General features: G+C 44.0%; 1 protein-coding gene across 1 annotated transcript in view; it reads right to left on the bottom strand.

Moving 5' to 3' along the window:
- Window positions 1–990: 990 nt before the first annotated feature.
- The window catches only part of CERCAM (cerebral endothelial cell adhesion molecule), a 34,724-nt gene continuing 21,141 nt past the window's right edge, over window positions 991–14,573 (bottom strand). The window contains exons 10-13 of the mRNA XM_067471963.1: window positions 12,433–12,560; window positions 10,829–11,032; window positions 4,334–4,601; window positions 991–1,178 (exon numbers count right to left, since the gene is read on the bottom strand). Of these exons, the coding sequence (XP_067328064.1) occupies window positions 4,352–4,601; window positions 10,829–11,032; window positions 12,433–12,560 (582 nt within the window). The 3' untranslated portion in view covers window positions 991–1,178; window positions 4,334–4,351. The remainder of the gene's footprint in view (window positions 1,179–4,333; window positions 4,602–10,828; window positions 11,033–12,432; window positions 12,561–14,573) is intronic.

Here is a 14,573-nt window from a genome sequence, read left to right as displayed (position 1 = left end):
TTAATGATTATTATTTTGATTTTTTGCATTATTTTTGTGATTATTTCAGAGAATACTTATTATTCTTCTTTTGATTTTTTTAACATTATTTTTGGATTATTGGGAGAATTTTTTAATTATTTTTATTTTATTTTATTTTAATTATTTTTGTGATTATTTCAGAGAATATTTCTTATTATTATATTGAAGGGATGTCGTCTTTTTAATAGTTTAACATTTTGCATTATTTTTGTGAATATTTCATAGAATATTTTTAATTATTATTTTGATTTTTTGCATTATTTTTTCCATTATTCTTTTTTGTGTCAGGAGCAATTTCAAAAACTGCAAGTCGCTTCTGATGTGATAGAATTGGTTGTCTGCAGCCCAGATGTTTGATATTTTGAGGTTTTACCATCCTGTGGGAGGCTTCTCTCCTGCAGAGCTTCAAAGGCCCTCCGAAATGCATAAGAGTTGCCAGCAGTCTTTCAGACGGGGCTCCTCCGCCACCAGCGGAGCTTCACTTCAGCACGTTCTTGATGTGAGAAAATCATACCAAATTGGCATTAGCTGCACACGGGTTAGAAAGCAGAGGAGCCCCAGTGAGGAAAGGAGTTGGCAACCATAGCATTGGAAAGAGAACACAAAGCTACAATGAAGACAAAGGTGTGCAAATTTAAATAAAAGCTCATGTTTAATCTGCAATTTTAAAAAAATTCAAAGGTGTGTTGAGAGAAAACCCGAGACAGAAAAGAGCACCGGAATCATCATATTTTCCCCATCTTGGTCCAGAATTTAAGAAAAAAGATGCAGTCCTGCTGAATCGGATGGGTAAGCGAATGGCCACCAGAAAGGAAACAAAAATCTCCCAAGGCTTTTGCCAATAATTTATCCAAATTTTGAAGTCAGAAGTGCTGGTGTGTGTCAACAGCAGGCATCGGGGTGAAGGAAGTCCCGTCCAGGACGAGGAAACGACGCCTCAGCTTCCACGATCGAAGGAAATCAGGGTTCAACGTCACCGCCATCTCATTCCTTGTCACTGAAGTGAAGGAAGCTCTGCTGCTGCTCGAAGGATGCGGAGAGGGCCCACGTTCAGTCTCATATTCAAACACCTCAAGCCAACTAAGAGGAGAAGGAGGGCAGGAGGACCACGTTCTCGTTGTTCGTCTTTCTCGGCCTCTCAGGGCGCAAAAAGCATCCTGGAAAGGAGGAAAAGGCATGTGTTATTTGTGCAACGGGCTAGACCGCTAGCGACAGGAAATCTGCTGACCGACCGGAAGGTTGTATTAGGGATTCCTCATCTTCAGAGGAGGAAGGGGAGCAGGAAAGCGTTCAGGAATTTGCGGGGAAATTGGAGTCAGAGGACAAAGTCGTACAAGTGCCCACATTTCTGGAAAGGTGAAAGGAAATGGAGCAGAGAAGGCGTTCAGCTAGATAGCTGCTAGAAACGCCAAGGTAATTGGGAGCCACCCTAGCACCTCCTGAGAAAAATGTATAATATCAGGAATTTGCGGGGGAATTGGAGTCAGAGGACGAAGTCGTACAAGTGCCCACATTTCTGGAAAGGTGAAAGGAAATGGAGCAGAGAAGGCGTTCAGCTAGATAGCTGCTAGAAACGCCAAGGTAATTGGGAGCCACCCTAGCACCTCCTGAGAAAAATGTATAATATCAGGAATTTGCGGAGGAATTGGAGTCAGAGGACGAGGTCGTACAAGTGCCCACATTTCTGGAAAGGTGAAAGGAAACGGAGCAGAGAAGGCGTTCAGCTAGATAGCTGCTAGAAACGCCAAGGTAATTGGGAGCCACCTTAGCACCTCCTGAGAAAAATGTATAATATCAGGAATTTGCGGGGGAATTGGAGTCAGAGGACGAGGTCGTACAAGTGCACACATTTCTGGAAAGGTGAAAGGAAACGGAGCAGAGAAGGCATTTAGCTAGATAGCTGCTAGAAACACCAAGGTAATTGGGAGCCACCCTAGCACCTCCTGAGAAAAATGTATAATATCAGGAATTTGCGGGGGAATTGGAGTCAGAGGATGAGGTCGTACAAGTGCCCACATTTCTGGAAAGGTGAAAGGAAACGGAGCAGAGAAGGCGTTCAGCTAGATAGCTGCTAGAAACACCAAGGTAATTGGGAGCCACCCTAGCACCTCCTGAGAAAAATGTATAATATCAGTGTTGTCACTCAGCTGGAATCACAGAGTGTCTCTGATGAGGATGATGAGACTCAGGTTCACAGTCTGGTTCAAAATGTCCCTGTTATAGACAGTGAAGAAGTGCAGTTTCCCACAGCAAGGAATGAGAGTGTTGATCCTCAGAGGATGCTTGCCATAGATGCAGGCAAAACATCAGGAGTAAATGCCTCTAGAACATGGCCATATAGCCCAAAAAACCCTACAACAACCCATAATTGTTATTATATGGCTCTTAATGAGACATGCCGCATTATCACGGCTTGTCTATGCCCCACACAACTGGAGAAATGACACTGTCTAGCTGGTATTGCACCACTTGACATCCACCGGATAGTAGCAACCAATAGTGAAAGGATCAAGGCAGTGACATCCCCGGCCAATCCTCTGTTAACAGATATCAGCCAGCACGCTAACGCCTTAAATCAAGAAATAGTTTTCTAAGTTCTGCAGAGACAGTTGCAGGAACACCTCAGCAAGCGAGAGTCCAAAAGTGGCAGGCTAAAACCCAGAATGAGAGACACACCGAAGACTGGGCGACTTGAAAGGTGCTGAACAGACTGTGCTCTGGCACCACGAGATGCAGAGCCAACCTTAAGAAATAATAATAATAATAATCTTTATTTATACCCCGCCACCATCTCCCCAGTGGGGACTCAGAGCGGCTTACATGGGGCCAAGCCCGGACAACATATTATAGCAATAAAATGAAAGCATAAACAACAAACAACAACATGAAAATACATAATAAAAAAGCAGTCATAAAATAACATTCTAAGAAACACAATCACGATAACGATAACAATGTACAGGATAAAACAATTAAAAGACTGTAATGGGATAAAATAGGAGCAGGATATTTGCGGGGAACTCATAAAACATATAGAGTTGTGAGGCTAAACTTCCCGTTTGGGGGGCGCAAGATCCAGAAGAAGAAAACGTTGAGGGGTGCAAAATGTAATGGTGTGCGCCTACTCACCAAAGGCGCAGTGAAAGAGCCGGGTTTTAAGGTCCTTTTTAAACGTTTCTAGTAAAGGAACTTTCCCCTTCACATTTCTAGTGAAATGGGGCTACAAATTTGTTTCAAGGCATTTGGAAGGCCAGAAGGAGAAAGAGATGTAGCTCGACAGAGGCCCATATGGTTTGCATTATGAGTCCCTTGGCAGCCTCGCTGTAAAGTGTGCCACTCCTTCTCCATCTCTCATTGGAGGACAGTGAGCGACTCCCCTCTCAATGAGCTCTCAATGCGTTTGCCTTCAAGATGCAAGATGCTTGTCTTTAAAATCCCTGCTGTGGTGGAGCCAAAGCCGTGGAAGTTGTCCGTTCCCCAACCCATACGACTTTTCCATGCTCACCCGTGCAAACATGCGAGAAACAGAGCCGGCAAATAGAAACCAAGCCAACGGGTTGCAGAGATGAGGAATAACATGCAAGGAGGCAAATCCTCTGCCAAGCGAATCCTCTGCCAAGTATTTTCCCCTTCTGCCGCACAGCTGTTTCCCGGCTCGACGACGCCAACATACGAGGGTTGAATGAAAAGTAATGCCTCCACTTTCGTAACTCAACAGATGGCAGTACTGGTATGCGGCAAGTACTGTAGACTCTCCTCTACAGTTCCATCCTGTACAGTTCCATCCTCTCCTCCTGTAGAGGAGAGTTCAGTAGATTCTCCTCTACAGTTCCATTTTGGCAGGAAGCCTTAGCAGAAAAAGCAATGCCTCCACCTTCGTAACTCCTCAACAGATGGCAGTACTGGCTTGTTCAGTAGACTCTCCTCTACAGTTCCATTTAAGCAGGAAGCCTTAGCAGAAAAAATAATGCCTCCATCTTCGTAACTCCTCAACAGATGGCAGTACTGGTATGCGGCAGGTACTGGCTTGTTCAGTAGACTCTCCTCTACAGTTCCATTTAAGCAGGAAGCCTTAGCAGAAAACAAATAATGCCTCCGCCTTCATAACTTCTCAACAGATGCTAAGGCTTCCTGCTAAAATGGAACTGTAGAGGAGAGTCTACTGAACAAGCCAGTACCTGCCGCATACCACTGCTGAATAGTGGTAGCACATTCTAAGGATTATTTCTGCATTTGATTTATTAAAATATTCCCACCCAACCCCAAGTAAAGAAGGTGGAGGCATTACTTTTCATTCAACCCTCATACTTACTGACGGGGGAGGCAGATGTTATAGTTCATCCCTGGAGGCCAGGCGGAAGGAGTGTCCGGCTGTGCTTCCGCTGGGGCTGCGGGCATCTTTCAGCGTCTTCTGGGAGCCGCTCCAACCGGTCTTGCGTGAGTCGTCATCCCAGATGGTGGAGGTCTCCGTGTCACTCATCCAGCGGGCGTCCCCCATGTAGTGGGTCGGGTAGGCCAGGAGCGGGCGCACCGAGAAGGCCCGAAGATCCCGCTTGGCAAAGTGTTGCTTGTAGTCCTCACTGGGGAAAGAGAGGCAGGGGAAAGAAAGGCACACACAAAATCTGGATTGCTGTGAGTTTTCCAAGCTGCATGGCCATGTTACAGCAGCATTCCCTCCTAACATTTCGCCTGCATCTATGGCTAATGACATTTTCAGGGGTTGTGTTGGCAGTGAGGCAAGTGGAGTGTATATATACACCAGTGGAATAATGTTCGGAGTTGGAGAAAGTGTGAATGTTGCAATAGGAAGCTTAAATAGCATTGAGTAGGCCTGAAGCTGCAAAGTCAATCAGTGAGGGCATATACATAGAGGTAACCTGGCCTCTGTTGCCTGGAAACACCCGCTGTTTGAGAGGTGTCAAACATTCACACTTGCAATTACCAAGCTTGAACAGCACTGAGTAGCCAGGAAGCTTTAAAGTCAACCAGTGAGGGTAAGTGCATAGAGATAGCCTGGCCTCTGTTTCCGGGAGGCACCCTCTGTTTGGGAGGTGTCAATTGCAACATTCACACTTGCAATTACCAAGCTTGAACAGCACTGAGTAGCCACGTAGTTGCAAAGTCAATCAGTGAGGGTATGTGCATAGAGGTAGTCTGGCCTCTGTTGCCTGGAGGCACCCTCTGTTTGAGAGGTGTCAATTGCAACATTCATACTTGCAATTAGCAAGCTTGAACAATACTGAGTAGCCATGACACTGCAAAGTCAATCAGTGAGGGTATGTGCATAGAGGTAGCCTGGCCTCTGTTGCCTGGAGACACCTCTGTTTGGAGGTGTCAATTGCAATATCCACACTTGCAATTAGCAAGCTTGAACAATACTGAGTAGCCATGACACTCCAAAGTCAATCAGTGAGGGTATGTGCATACAGGTAGCCTGGCCACTGTTGCCTGGAGGCACCCTCTGTTTGGGAGCTATCAATTACAACATTCACACTTGCAATTAGCAAGCTTGAACAATACTGAGTAGCCACGAAACTGCAAAGTCAATCAGTGAGGGTATCTGCATAGAGGTAGCCTGGCTTCTGTTGCCTAGAGGCACCCTCGGTTTGAGAGGTGTCAATTACAACATTCACACTTGCAATTAGCAAGCTTGAACAATACCGAGTAGCCACGAAGCTGCAAAGTCAATCAGTGAGGGTATGTGCATGCAGGTAGCCTGGCTTCTGTTGCCTAGAGCCACCCTCTGTTTGAGAGGTGTTAATTGCAATATTCTCACTTGCAATTAGCAAGCTTGAACAACACTGAGTAACCATGAAGCTGCAAAGTCAATCAGTGAGGGTATGTGCATACAGGTAGCCTAGCTTCTGTTGTCTAGAGGCACCCTCGGTTTGAGAGGTGTCAATTACAACATTCACACTTGCAATTATCAAGCTTGAACAATACCGAGTAGCCACGAAACTGCAAAGTCAATCAGTGAGGGTATGTGCATACAGGTAGCCTGTCTTCTGTTGCCTCGAGGCACCCTCTGTTTGAGAGGTGTCAATTGCAACATTCACACTTGCAATTAGAAAGCTTGAACACTTATCTCTCTCACCCTGGACATTATATACACTCTACTTGCTTCACTTCAAACAAACCTCTGAGGATGCAGGCGAAATGTCAGGAGAGAATGCTACCGGAACATGGCCATACAGTCCAAAAACCTCAAAGCAACCCAGTGATTCTGGCCATGAAAGCCTTCGACAACACATACACAACACATCCTGCGCACTTCTCATCCAAGCCAAAGCACCCGTTTGCATCATCGAAATGTGTGTGTTACACAGTGTTATTATAAAAGCAGGTTGGCAATAGAAAGGCCTGGATCATAATTTCCCAGCAGGGCTTTGGTGGTGCGTTCCTGCAACGCAGGGGGTTGGATTGCACGGCAATTACGATCCCTTCCAAGTCTATAATTCCGGAAAAAGTGAGCCCAGAGCCAAAAGGGACCAGGTGAGTGTCTGGTTTGGCAGAAGAGCCTGGCTCAGATGGAAAGTCTGGAGACACAGCCAAAGGCTGCTCAATGACATTCCCAAATGGACCCAGGCAGCAGCCAAAGCAAAGCGGCACCGCAAGCCAAGGGAAAGGCCGCCTCCCTCCCGGACTCTCTCGTTGTGTCACTTGCTGGCCCGCTTCCTCCCGCATTGCCAATTTGGGGATCCAGCAATCAGGTCACTAGGTGCATGTCAACACCACAATTTGGTGAACTGGGGAGACTGGGTAAAATAGGATTATTATTATTATTATTATTATTATTATTATTATTATTATTATTATTAAAATGCCCTTTCATTGGGTAGCTATGAGTTTTTTGGGCTGTGTGGCTATGTTCCAGTAGTATTCTCTTCTGACATTTCGCCTGCACCTGTGGCAAGCCTCCTCAGAGGTTTGTTCAGAGGTCTGTTGGAAATGAGGCAAGTGGAGTGTGTTTGTGTGTGCGTACACACACACACACAGTGTTCGCTCACCCTCAAAACAGCGAATCCACAAAAAAATGCGAAACAGTGAATCCGCAAAAAGCAAACCGCAAAGTAGTGAGGGAACACTGTGTGTGTGTGTATGTGTGTGTGTGTATATATATATACACACACATATATATACACACACACAGTATTCGCTCACCCGTAAAACAGCAACTCCGCAAAATCTGCAAAAACGTGCGCAACAGCGAGCCCACAAAAAGCGAACCGCGAAGTAGTGAGGGAACACTGTGTGTGTGTGTGTTTATGTGTGTGTGTGTGTATATATATATATATACACATACAGTGTTCGCTCACCCATGAAACAGCGAGTCCACAAAAAACGAACCGCAAAGCAGTGAGGGAACACTGTGTGTGTGTGTGTGTGTGTGTCTGTGGGTGTATATATACACAATGTTCACTCACCCGCGAAACTGCAAGTCTGCAAAAAGCAAATCGCAAAGTAGTGAGGGAACACTCTGTGTGTGTGTGTGTGTGTGTATACACAGTGTTTGCTCATCCGCGAAACAGCAAGTCAGCAAAAAGCGAACCGCAAAGTAGTGAGGGAACACTGTGTGTGTGTGTGTGTATATAGATATATATACACATATATATACACACACAGTGTTCGCTCACCCATGAAACAGCAACTCCGCAAAATCCGCAAAAACTCGCGAAACAGTGAGCCCGCAAAAAGTGAACCGCGAAGTAGTGAGGGAACACTGTGTGTGTGTTTATGTATGTGTGTGTGTGTATACACAGTGTTCGCTCACCCGCGAAACAGCAAGTCAGCAAATAGCGAGTCTTCAAAAAGCAAACCGCAAAGTAGTGAGGGAACACTGTGTGTGTGTATGTATGTGGGGGGTGTATATATACACAGTATTCCCTCGCCCGTGAAACTGTGTGTCTGCAAAAAGTGAACCGCAAAGTAGTGAGGAAATACTGTATGTGTGTGTGTATACACAGTGTGTGTGTATACACAGTGTTCGCTCATCCACGAAACAGCAAGTCCGCAAAAAGCGAACTGCGAAGTAGTGAGGGAACACTGTGTGTTTATGAATGTGTGTGTGTGTGTATATATATATATACAGTGTTTGCTCACCCGTGAAACAGCAAGTCCGCATATAGTGAGTCTGCAAAAAGTAAACCGCAAAGTAGTTAGGGAACACTGTGTGTGTGTATGTATGTATGTGTGTGTGTATACACAGTATTCCCTCACCTGCAAAACTGTGAGTCCGCAAAAAGCGAACTGCAAAATACTGAGGGAATACTGTGTGTGTGTATACACAGTGTTTGCTCATCCGCAAAACAGTAAGTCCGCAAAAAGCGAAACATGTGTGTGTGTATATATATATATATCTGGGTGGGAGAAGGAACCCTTGTTTGTTTAAAACAAGTGTGGATGTTGCGATTAGCAAGCCTGATTAGAATTGAGTAACCTTGCAGTTGAAAAGTCAATCAGAGAGGGTATTTGTCGGTTGTAGTTGCCTGGGGGCTCCCTCTGTTTGAGAGGTGTTAACTGGCACTTGGTTGTCTGGAGTTCCCTTGTCCCTGAGTGGTGTTCTTTATTTACTGTCTCAATTCTGGTGTTTTTAATGCCGGTAACCAAGTACAATCAAGTGCCAATTAGCACACTCCAAATGAAGGATGCCCCCAGGCAGCAACAGCCAGGCTTGGCAGCTGCAAGGCCACTCAATCATGTTGAAGTCAACCCTGCCAGGGGCCGCTGCACATTCCCTCGCTTTTCCATGGCCTTCTTTCTCTCGACTAGAGGGAGGGAATGAGCTCATGCGAGCAGATGTTTTCCCTTAAGAGGCGAAAAGGAAAGCGGGGAAAGAGGGCTGGCTTGGCTTTGCAAGAATGCAATTCCGACAAACCAGTTCTGGAGGCCCCGAGCACGGAATTTAAGTGTGAATTTTTCAATGCTGATACGCTTAATTCTGTTCTAATGTTTGGATATTAGGTATATGTGGTCGTACTTTTAATGTAAGCTGCTTTGAGTCTCCAAATAATAATAATAATAAGAAATAATAATAATAATAATAATAGGACAATAAGTAATAAGTAAATAATAATAATATAAGTAATAAGTAAATAATAATAATAATATAAGTAATAAGTAAATAATAATATTAAGATAATAAGTAATAAGTAAATAACTAATCAGTAAATAATAATAACAATAATAAATCATAATAATAAGATAAGTAATAAGTAAATAATAACAATAATAAGTAAATAATAATAATAAGATAGTAAGTAAATAATAAAAAAGAGGAGGAGGTTGCTGTGAATTTTTCGGGCTGTTTGGCCATGTTCCAGTAGCATTCTCTTCTGATGTTTCGCCTGTACCTGTGCCTAATGGCATCCTCAGAGGTTTGTTCAGAGGTCTGTTGGAAACGAGGCAAGTGGAGTGTGCGTATATATTTATATCCCTGTGGAATAATGTCCAGGGTGGGAGAAGGAACCCTTGTCTGTTTAAAGCAAGTGTGAATGTTGCAATTAGCAAGCTTGATTAGTACTGAGTAGCTATGAAGTTTGCAAAGTCAATCAGTGAAGGTATCTGTATAGCGGTAGCCTGGTCTCTGTTGCTTAGAGGCATTCTCTGTTTGAGAGGTGTTAAACAATGAACATCACTTGGAAACAGGGGAACTCCAGACAGTAAGCAATCAAGGACCAGTTAACACCTCCCAAACAGAGGGTGCCTTCAGGCAACAGAGGACAGTCTACCTCTATGCAGATACCATCACTGATGGACTTTACAGCTTCGTAGCTACTCAATGCTATTCAAACCTGCTAACAGATATATGTGATATATGTGTGTGTGTATGTGTGTATGTTTGTGTGTGTGTGTATGTATGTATGTATACACACACATATACACCACATTCCTCATTTCCAACCATTAGCCACAAATGCAGGCAAAACATCAAAAGAGATTGCTGCTGGAACATGGCCATACAGCCCAAAAAACACACAGCAACCCAGTGATTCCAGCCATGAAAGCCTTCAACAATTATTATTATTATTATTATTATTATTATTAATAATAATAATAATAATAATATAATTAGTGAAGGTTTCACTTCCCTTGTGAAACGGCCTTCAGCCAATGGAGAGTTTTCCCAAGAAGCCAGATTAGATTTGAGAACAGAGGGAGTGACGAATAGACTAATTCGACGTATTATTATTAATAATAATAATAATAATAATAATAATTTTTGGTTTTTTTCTGTCAGGAGCGACTTGAGAAACTGCAAGACGCTTCTGGTGTGAGAAAATTGGCCGTCTGCAAGGACGTTGCCCAGGGGACATTGAACGGATGTTTTGGATGTTTTACCATCCTTGTGGGAGGCTTCTCTCATGTCTCCGCATGGAGAGCTGGAGCTGACAGAGGGAGCTCATCCGCACTCTCCCCGGATTCAAACCTCCAACGTGTCAGTCTTCAGTACTGCTAGCACAAGAGTTTAATAATAATAATAATAATCATAACAAAACAACAATAATAGAACTGGAGAACCAGGCTTGGATTCTCCAGTGTTTACATCCCCGCTCAGCCATTGAAGCCCACCAGGAGTCTTTGGCTTCCAACAGTTAATTGCAGCTCCCACTTCCACCTTTGCAAAATTCCATGAGATTCCTTACCAGGAGGATTGTCAAGACACTCCCGTATTAATATCGGCCCTTTACATGAAATAATAATAATAATAATAATAATAATAATAATAATAATAATATCACCTAGTATTCCCTCCTCCGCACCCACCCACCGGATTTTCTTCCTCCCACTCTCAGGAATTCTCACGTACTTGGGGTGTTTGTCGTACATGATGGGCAGGAACTCATCCACCGGCAGGATTCGGGAGAGAGGCTGCGCGTCGACCAGCTTCTGAGCCCCCTGCCGAGAGATGATGTAGGCCAGCGTCCAGTAGGAATACTCAGGCACCACAAGGTTTCGCACATCTTCCACTAGCTCCTCGGCGTCTGAATTCACTTGCTTCCGGCCCAAGTAGCTGGAAAGACATAATGGTTGGGAGCAATTCTTCTACCACTATTCCTCCTTTGTTAGGAGTAACATGCAAGACTCCAGGACATGCAAGCATATTGCAGGTATTGTCCAGAATATCTGAAGGACTGTGTCTCCCTGTCCAAATGTGTAAGACTCTCTTGGTCCTACTACAACCACAGTTATTCAGACATAAGTCCATAAACATGGAAACAGGAACTTAATCCATTGTGTGAAAACAGGAACTTTTTCCAAAACAACCCTTTAAGGCAGTGGTTCTCAACCTGGGGTCCCTAGAAGTTTTTGGCCCACAACTCCCAGAAATCCCTGCCAGTTTACCAGCTGTTAGGATTTCTTGGAGTTGAAGGCCAAAACATCTGGGGACTTCAGGTTCAGAAGGAACAAAGGCATGAAACTTGAATCGTGAACTTGAGAGGCGAGACAGGAAAGCCTTCTTTATGGCAACATTGTCTCCTCTGAGAACTTGAAGCCCAAAGTCCCACGAGATCGTGCCGAAAGCACCTGGGCTTCAAGGTGCGACCTACTTTAAGCCCAACCAAATAGCCATGAGATCGTGCCGAAAGCACCTGGGCTTCAAGGTGCAATCAAAACATCGAAGTAGTCTATTCTTCACTCCCTCCGTTCTCAAATCTAATCTGGCTTCTTGGGAAAACTCCCAAGGCTGTTTCACAAGGGAAGTGAAACCTTCACTTTCTGTTGCCTGGGAACGAGCACCGGAATCCTAAATATCAGTCTCGTCGGTCTACAATTCTCTCTGATCACTAACAGACTCTTTACTTTGAAACCCATCAAATCCACCATCATTTATGTATTTATTTACTGTATTTGTATACCGTCTTTCTCAGCCAATCGATGACTCAACAAATCAGTACACATGAAACATCATATAAATTAAGACATTAAACAGTATAAAACACCACAAGAGCAATAAAAACAACATAATTAGTGTCTCCTTATTATCAAGCTTTGTCCAGTTCCATTGTCAAGTCATTCGATTTCTTATATTAGCTACTCTGCATTTGTGAACACTTGCTCAAACAGCCATGTTTTTACTTGCCGACGAAATTTTAAGAGTGAGGGAGCAGATCTGATCTCCCTAGCCGAGGGGCCACCACTGAGAAGGCCCTGTCTCTCGTCCCCTCCAAACGTACTTGTGACCTCATCCTTGGAAAACTTCTCTGCCACTTGCTGAACTCCAACAAAAAGCTCTTTCCATGACTGCTCCTATGGGAATGCTCTAGCTATGATATTAAACCTTGAATGCCTCTATGTAGGACAGGAAAGGATCTTGCCTGAAATGTCGTAAAACTGTTCACATTTAGTTACCCGTAGTTTACCATTTTGCACATTCCAGAATGTAAACATGCATCGCCCAACCCGACATACATCAGATCCCAGTCCATCTGCACCAGCTCCAGGTTGTCCATCAGCCTCCAGAGCCGTTCTTTGAAATACGCCTCAAATCGCACGTCGTCTTCCAGCACAATCGACCTCTCCAAGCCCCGCTCCACGATCTGATGAGAAGACACAGCGCATACAAAGGCAGAGCATCAGGATCCACAATACTCACATGACCATCTCTGCCCATTGTTCTGCAGCAACAACCACACCATAGTCCGATACGAATGCTTACAGCCTATAGCACTGCTTCTTAAACTGGGGGGTCCCTTTATAAAGCTCAATGTTGGGGTCACACAAATTTGGCAACAGTGAACAATTAATTATCATGGGGAAAACGGGGTCTCCACTGATGCTTCACCTCCAATCCTTGTTTCCACAACAAGCCATATTTTCCGAAATCCAATTTGAACAGGGAGAGAAAGCAAGGTGGCATCTTCTGAACAGAGGCACAGACAGCAAAGGAAACACCACAGGGGTGTTCACCCTTCAGCTAGATATACGAGGAGTATTTTTTAAGTAAGGTCCGTTTTGTTGTAGACACTGGTAGTTCGCGCGCATACCGCAACGAGCGCGTGAGTTGTGTACTGGCATGCCTTGGGAACAACTGTGCTCAGTTTCCACTCTGTAGCTAACCTGTACGGTTCTGTTCTGTGCTTTAAAAATGTTTAAGACTATCAACTCACGCGCCGCATCCTCAGCCACCAAATCGTCTGTAATCAAAGAAGGACGACTGGAGCAGTCCTCATCATGGACGTTGTCACGGCCATCTTTGAATTGTCGTACCCACTTACGCACTTTGCTTTCACTCATAACAGTATCACCGTACACTTCACAAATCTGTCGATGAATTTCTGCAGCAGGCAGGTTCCTTGCTGACAAAAACCGTATCACTGAGCGAACCTCACATGCGGAGGGTGAGTTGATAGTCTTAAACATTTTTAAAGCACAGAACAGAACCGTACAGGTTAGCTACAGAGCGGAAACTGAGCACAGTTGTTCCCGAGGCATGCCAGTACACGACTCACGCGCTCATTGCGGTATGCGCACGAACTACCAGTGTCTACAACAAAACGGACCTTACTTTAAAAATACCCCTCGTATATAGCTTTAAAATGTGCCTGTTCCAACTTATAAACAAATTCAACGTAAGGACAAGCACTATAATACTATATACAGTGTTCCCTTGCTACTTCGTGGTTTGAGGCCTTGGCCTATGTAAGCCGCATCGAGTCCTTCGGGAGATGCTAGCGGGGTACAAATAAAGTTTAATAATAATAATTAAAAAAAATAACTTTTAGCGGACTCGCTGTTTTGCGGTTTTCGAAAAATATTAATTTAAAATAGATGTTGCGGTATTTTCGCTTTTTCGCGGGTTTTTGCTGTTGCTGCTCTCCGAGGCACTTTCCTCAGTCCTCCCTCCCTCCCTCCAGCCTTGAAGGGCTTTTCCTTTACTTTATTTTAAGTTTATAAAGACTTAAAATAGTGTATAACTACTAAAATAATGTATAAATATTAAAATAAATATAGTGTTCCTACATTGCGGTTTTTCACTTTTTGCAGAAGGTCCTGGAATGTAACCCCCGCAATAAGTGAGGGAACACTGTACTTTATTTATATTCCGCTCTATCTCCCTGACAGGACTCAGGGCAGATTGCAGAACACATATGCGGCAAACACCCAACGCCATTATACAACTGACAAGGACGGACAATACATAAACAGAGGTACAGTGTTCCATCATTTATCACGGGTGTTACGTTCCAGGACCACCCGCGAAAAGTTAAAATCCGTGAAGTAAGTACGCTATATTTATTTTAATATTTATACATTATTTTAGCAGTTATACACTATTTTAAGTCTTTATAAACCCTCCCCACACACTTATACATTACATAAGCCTCCTTGAATGTGTTGTTCATGTAATCTTTGGAGATGAGCACCAACCCCCAAAGTCGGACACAACTGGACTTAATGTCAGGGGAAAACATTTTCCTTCACCTTATAAACAAAATCCTTCAGTTACTTTAGTTGAGCAGCAACTTTTAGAAAGCGTTCCACTTCCATTGGGCATATATAAGAAGCGTTCACGCGCACATGCGCAGTCTACCCCTCGCGCCTCTGCTGTG

This window comes from Anolis sagrei, chromosome 11 (assembly GCF_037176765.1).
Source record: "Anolis sagrei isolate rAnoSag1 chromosome 11, rAnoSag1.mat, whole genome shotgun sequence".
NCBI lineage: Eukaryota > Metazoa > Chordata > Lepidosauria > Squamata > Dactyloidae > Anolis > Anolis sagrei.
This window is presented reverse-complemented; position numbering and strand designations above follow the sequence as displayed.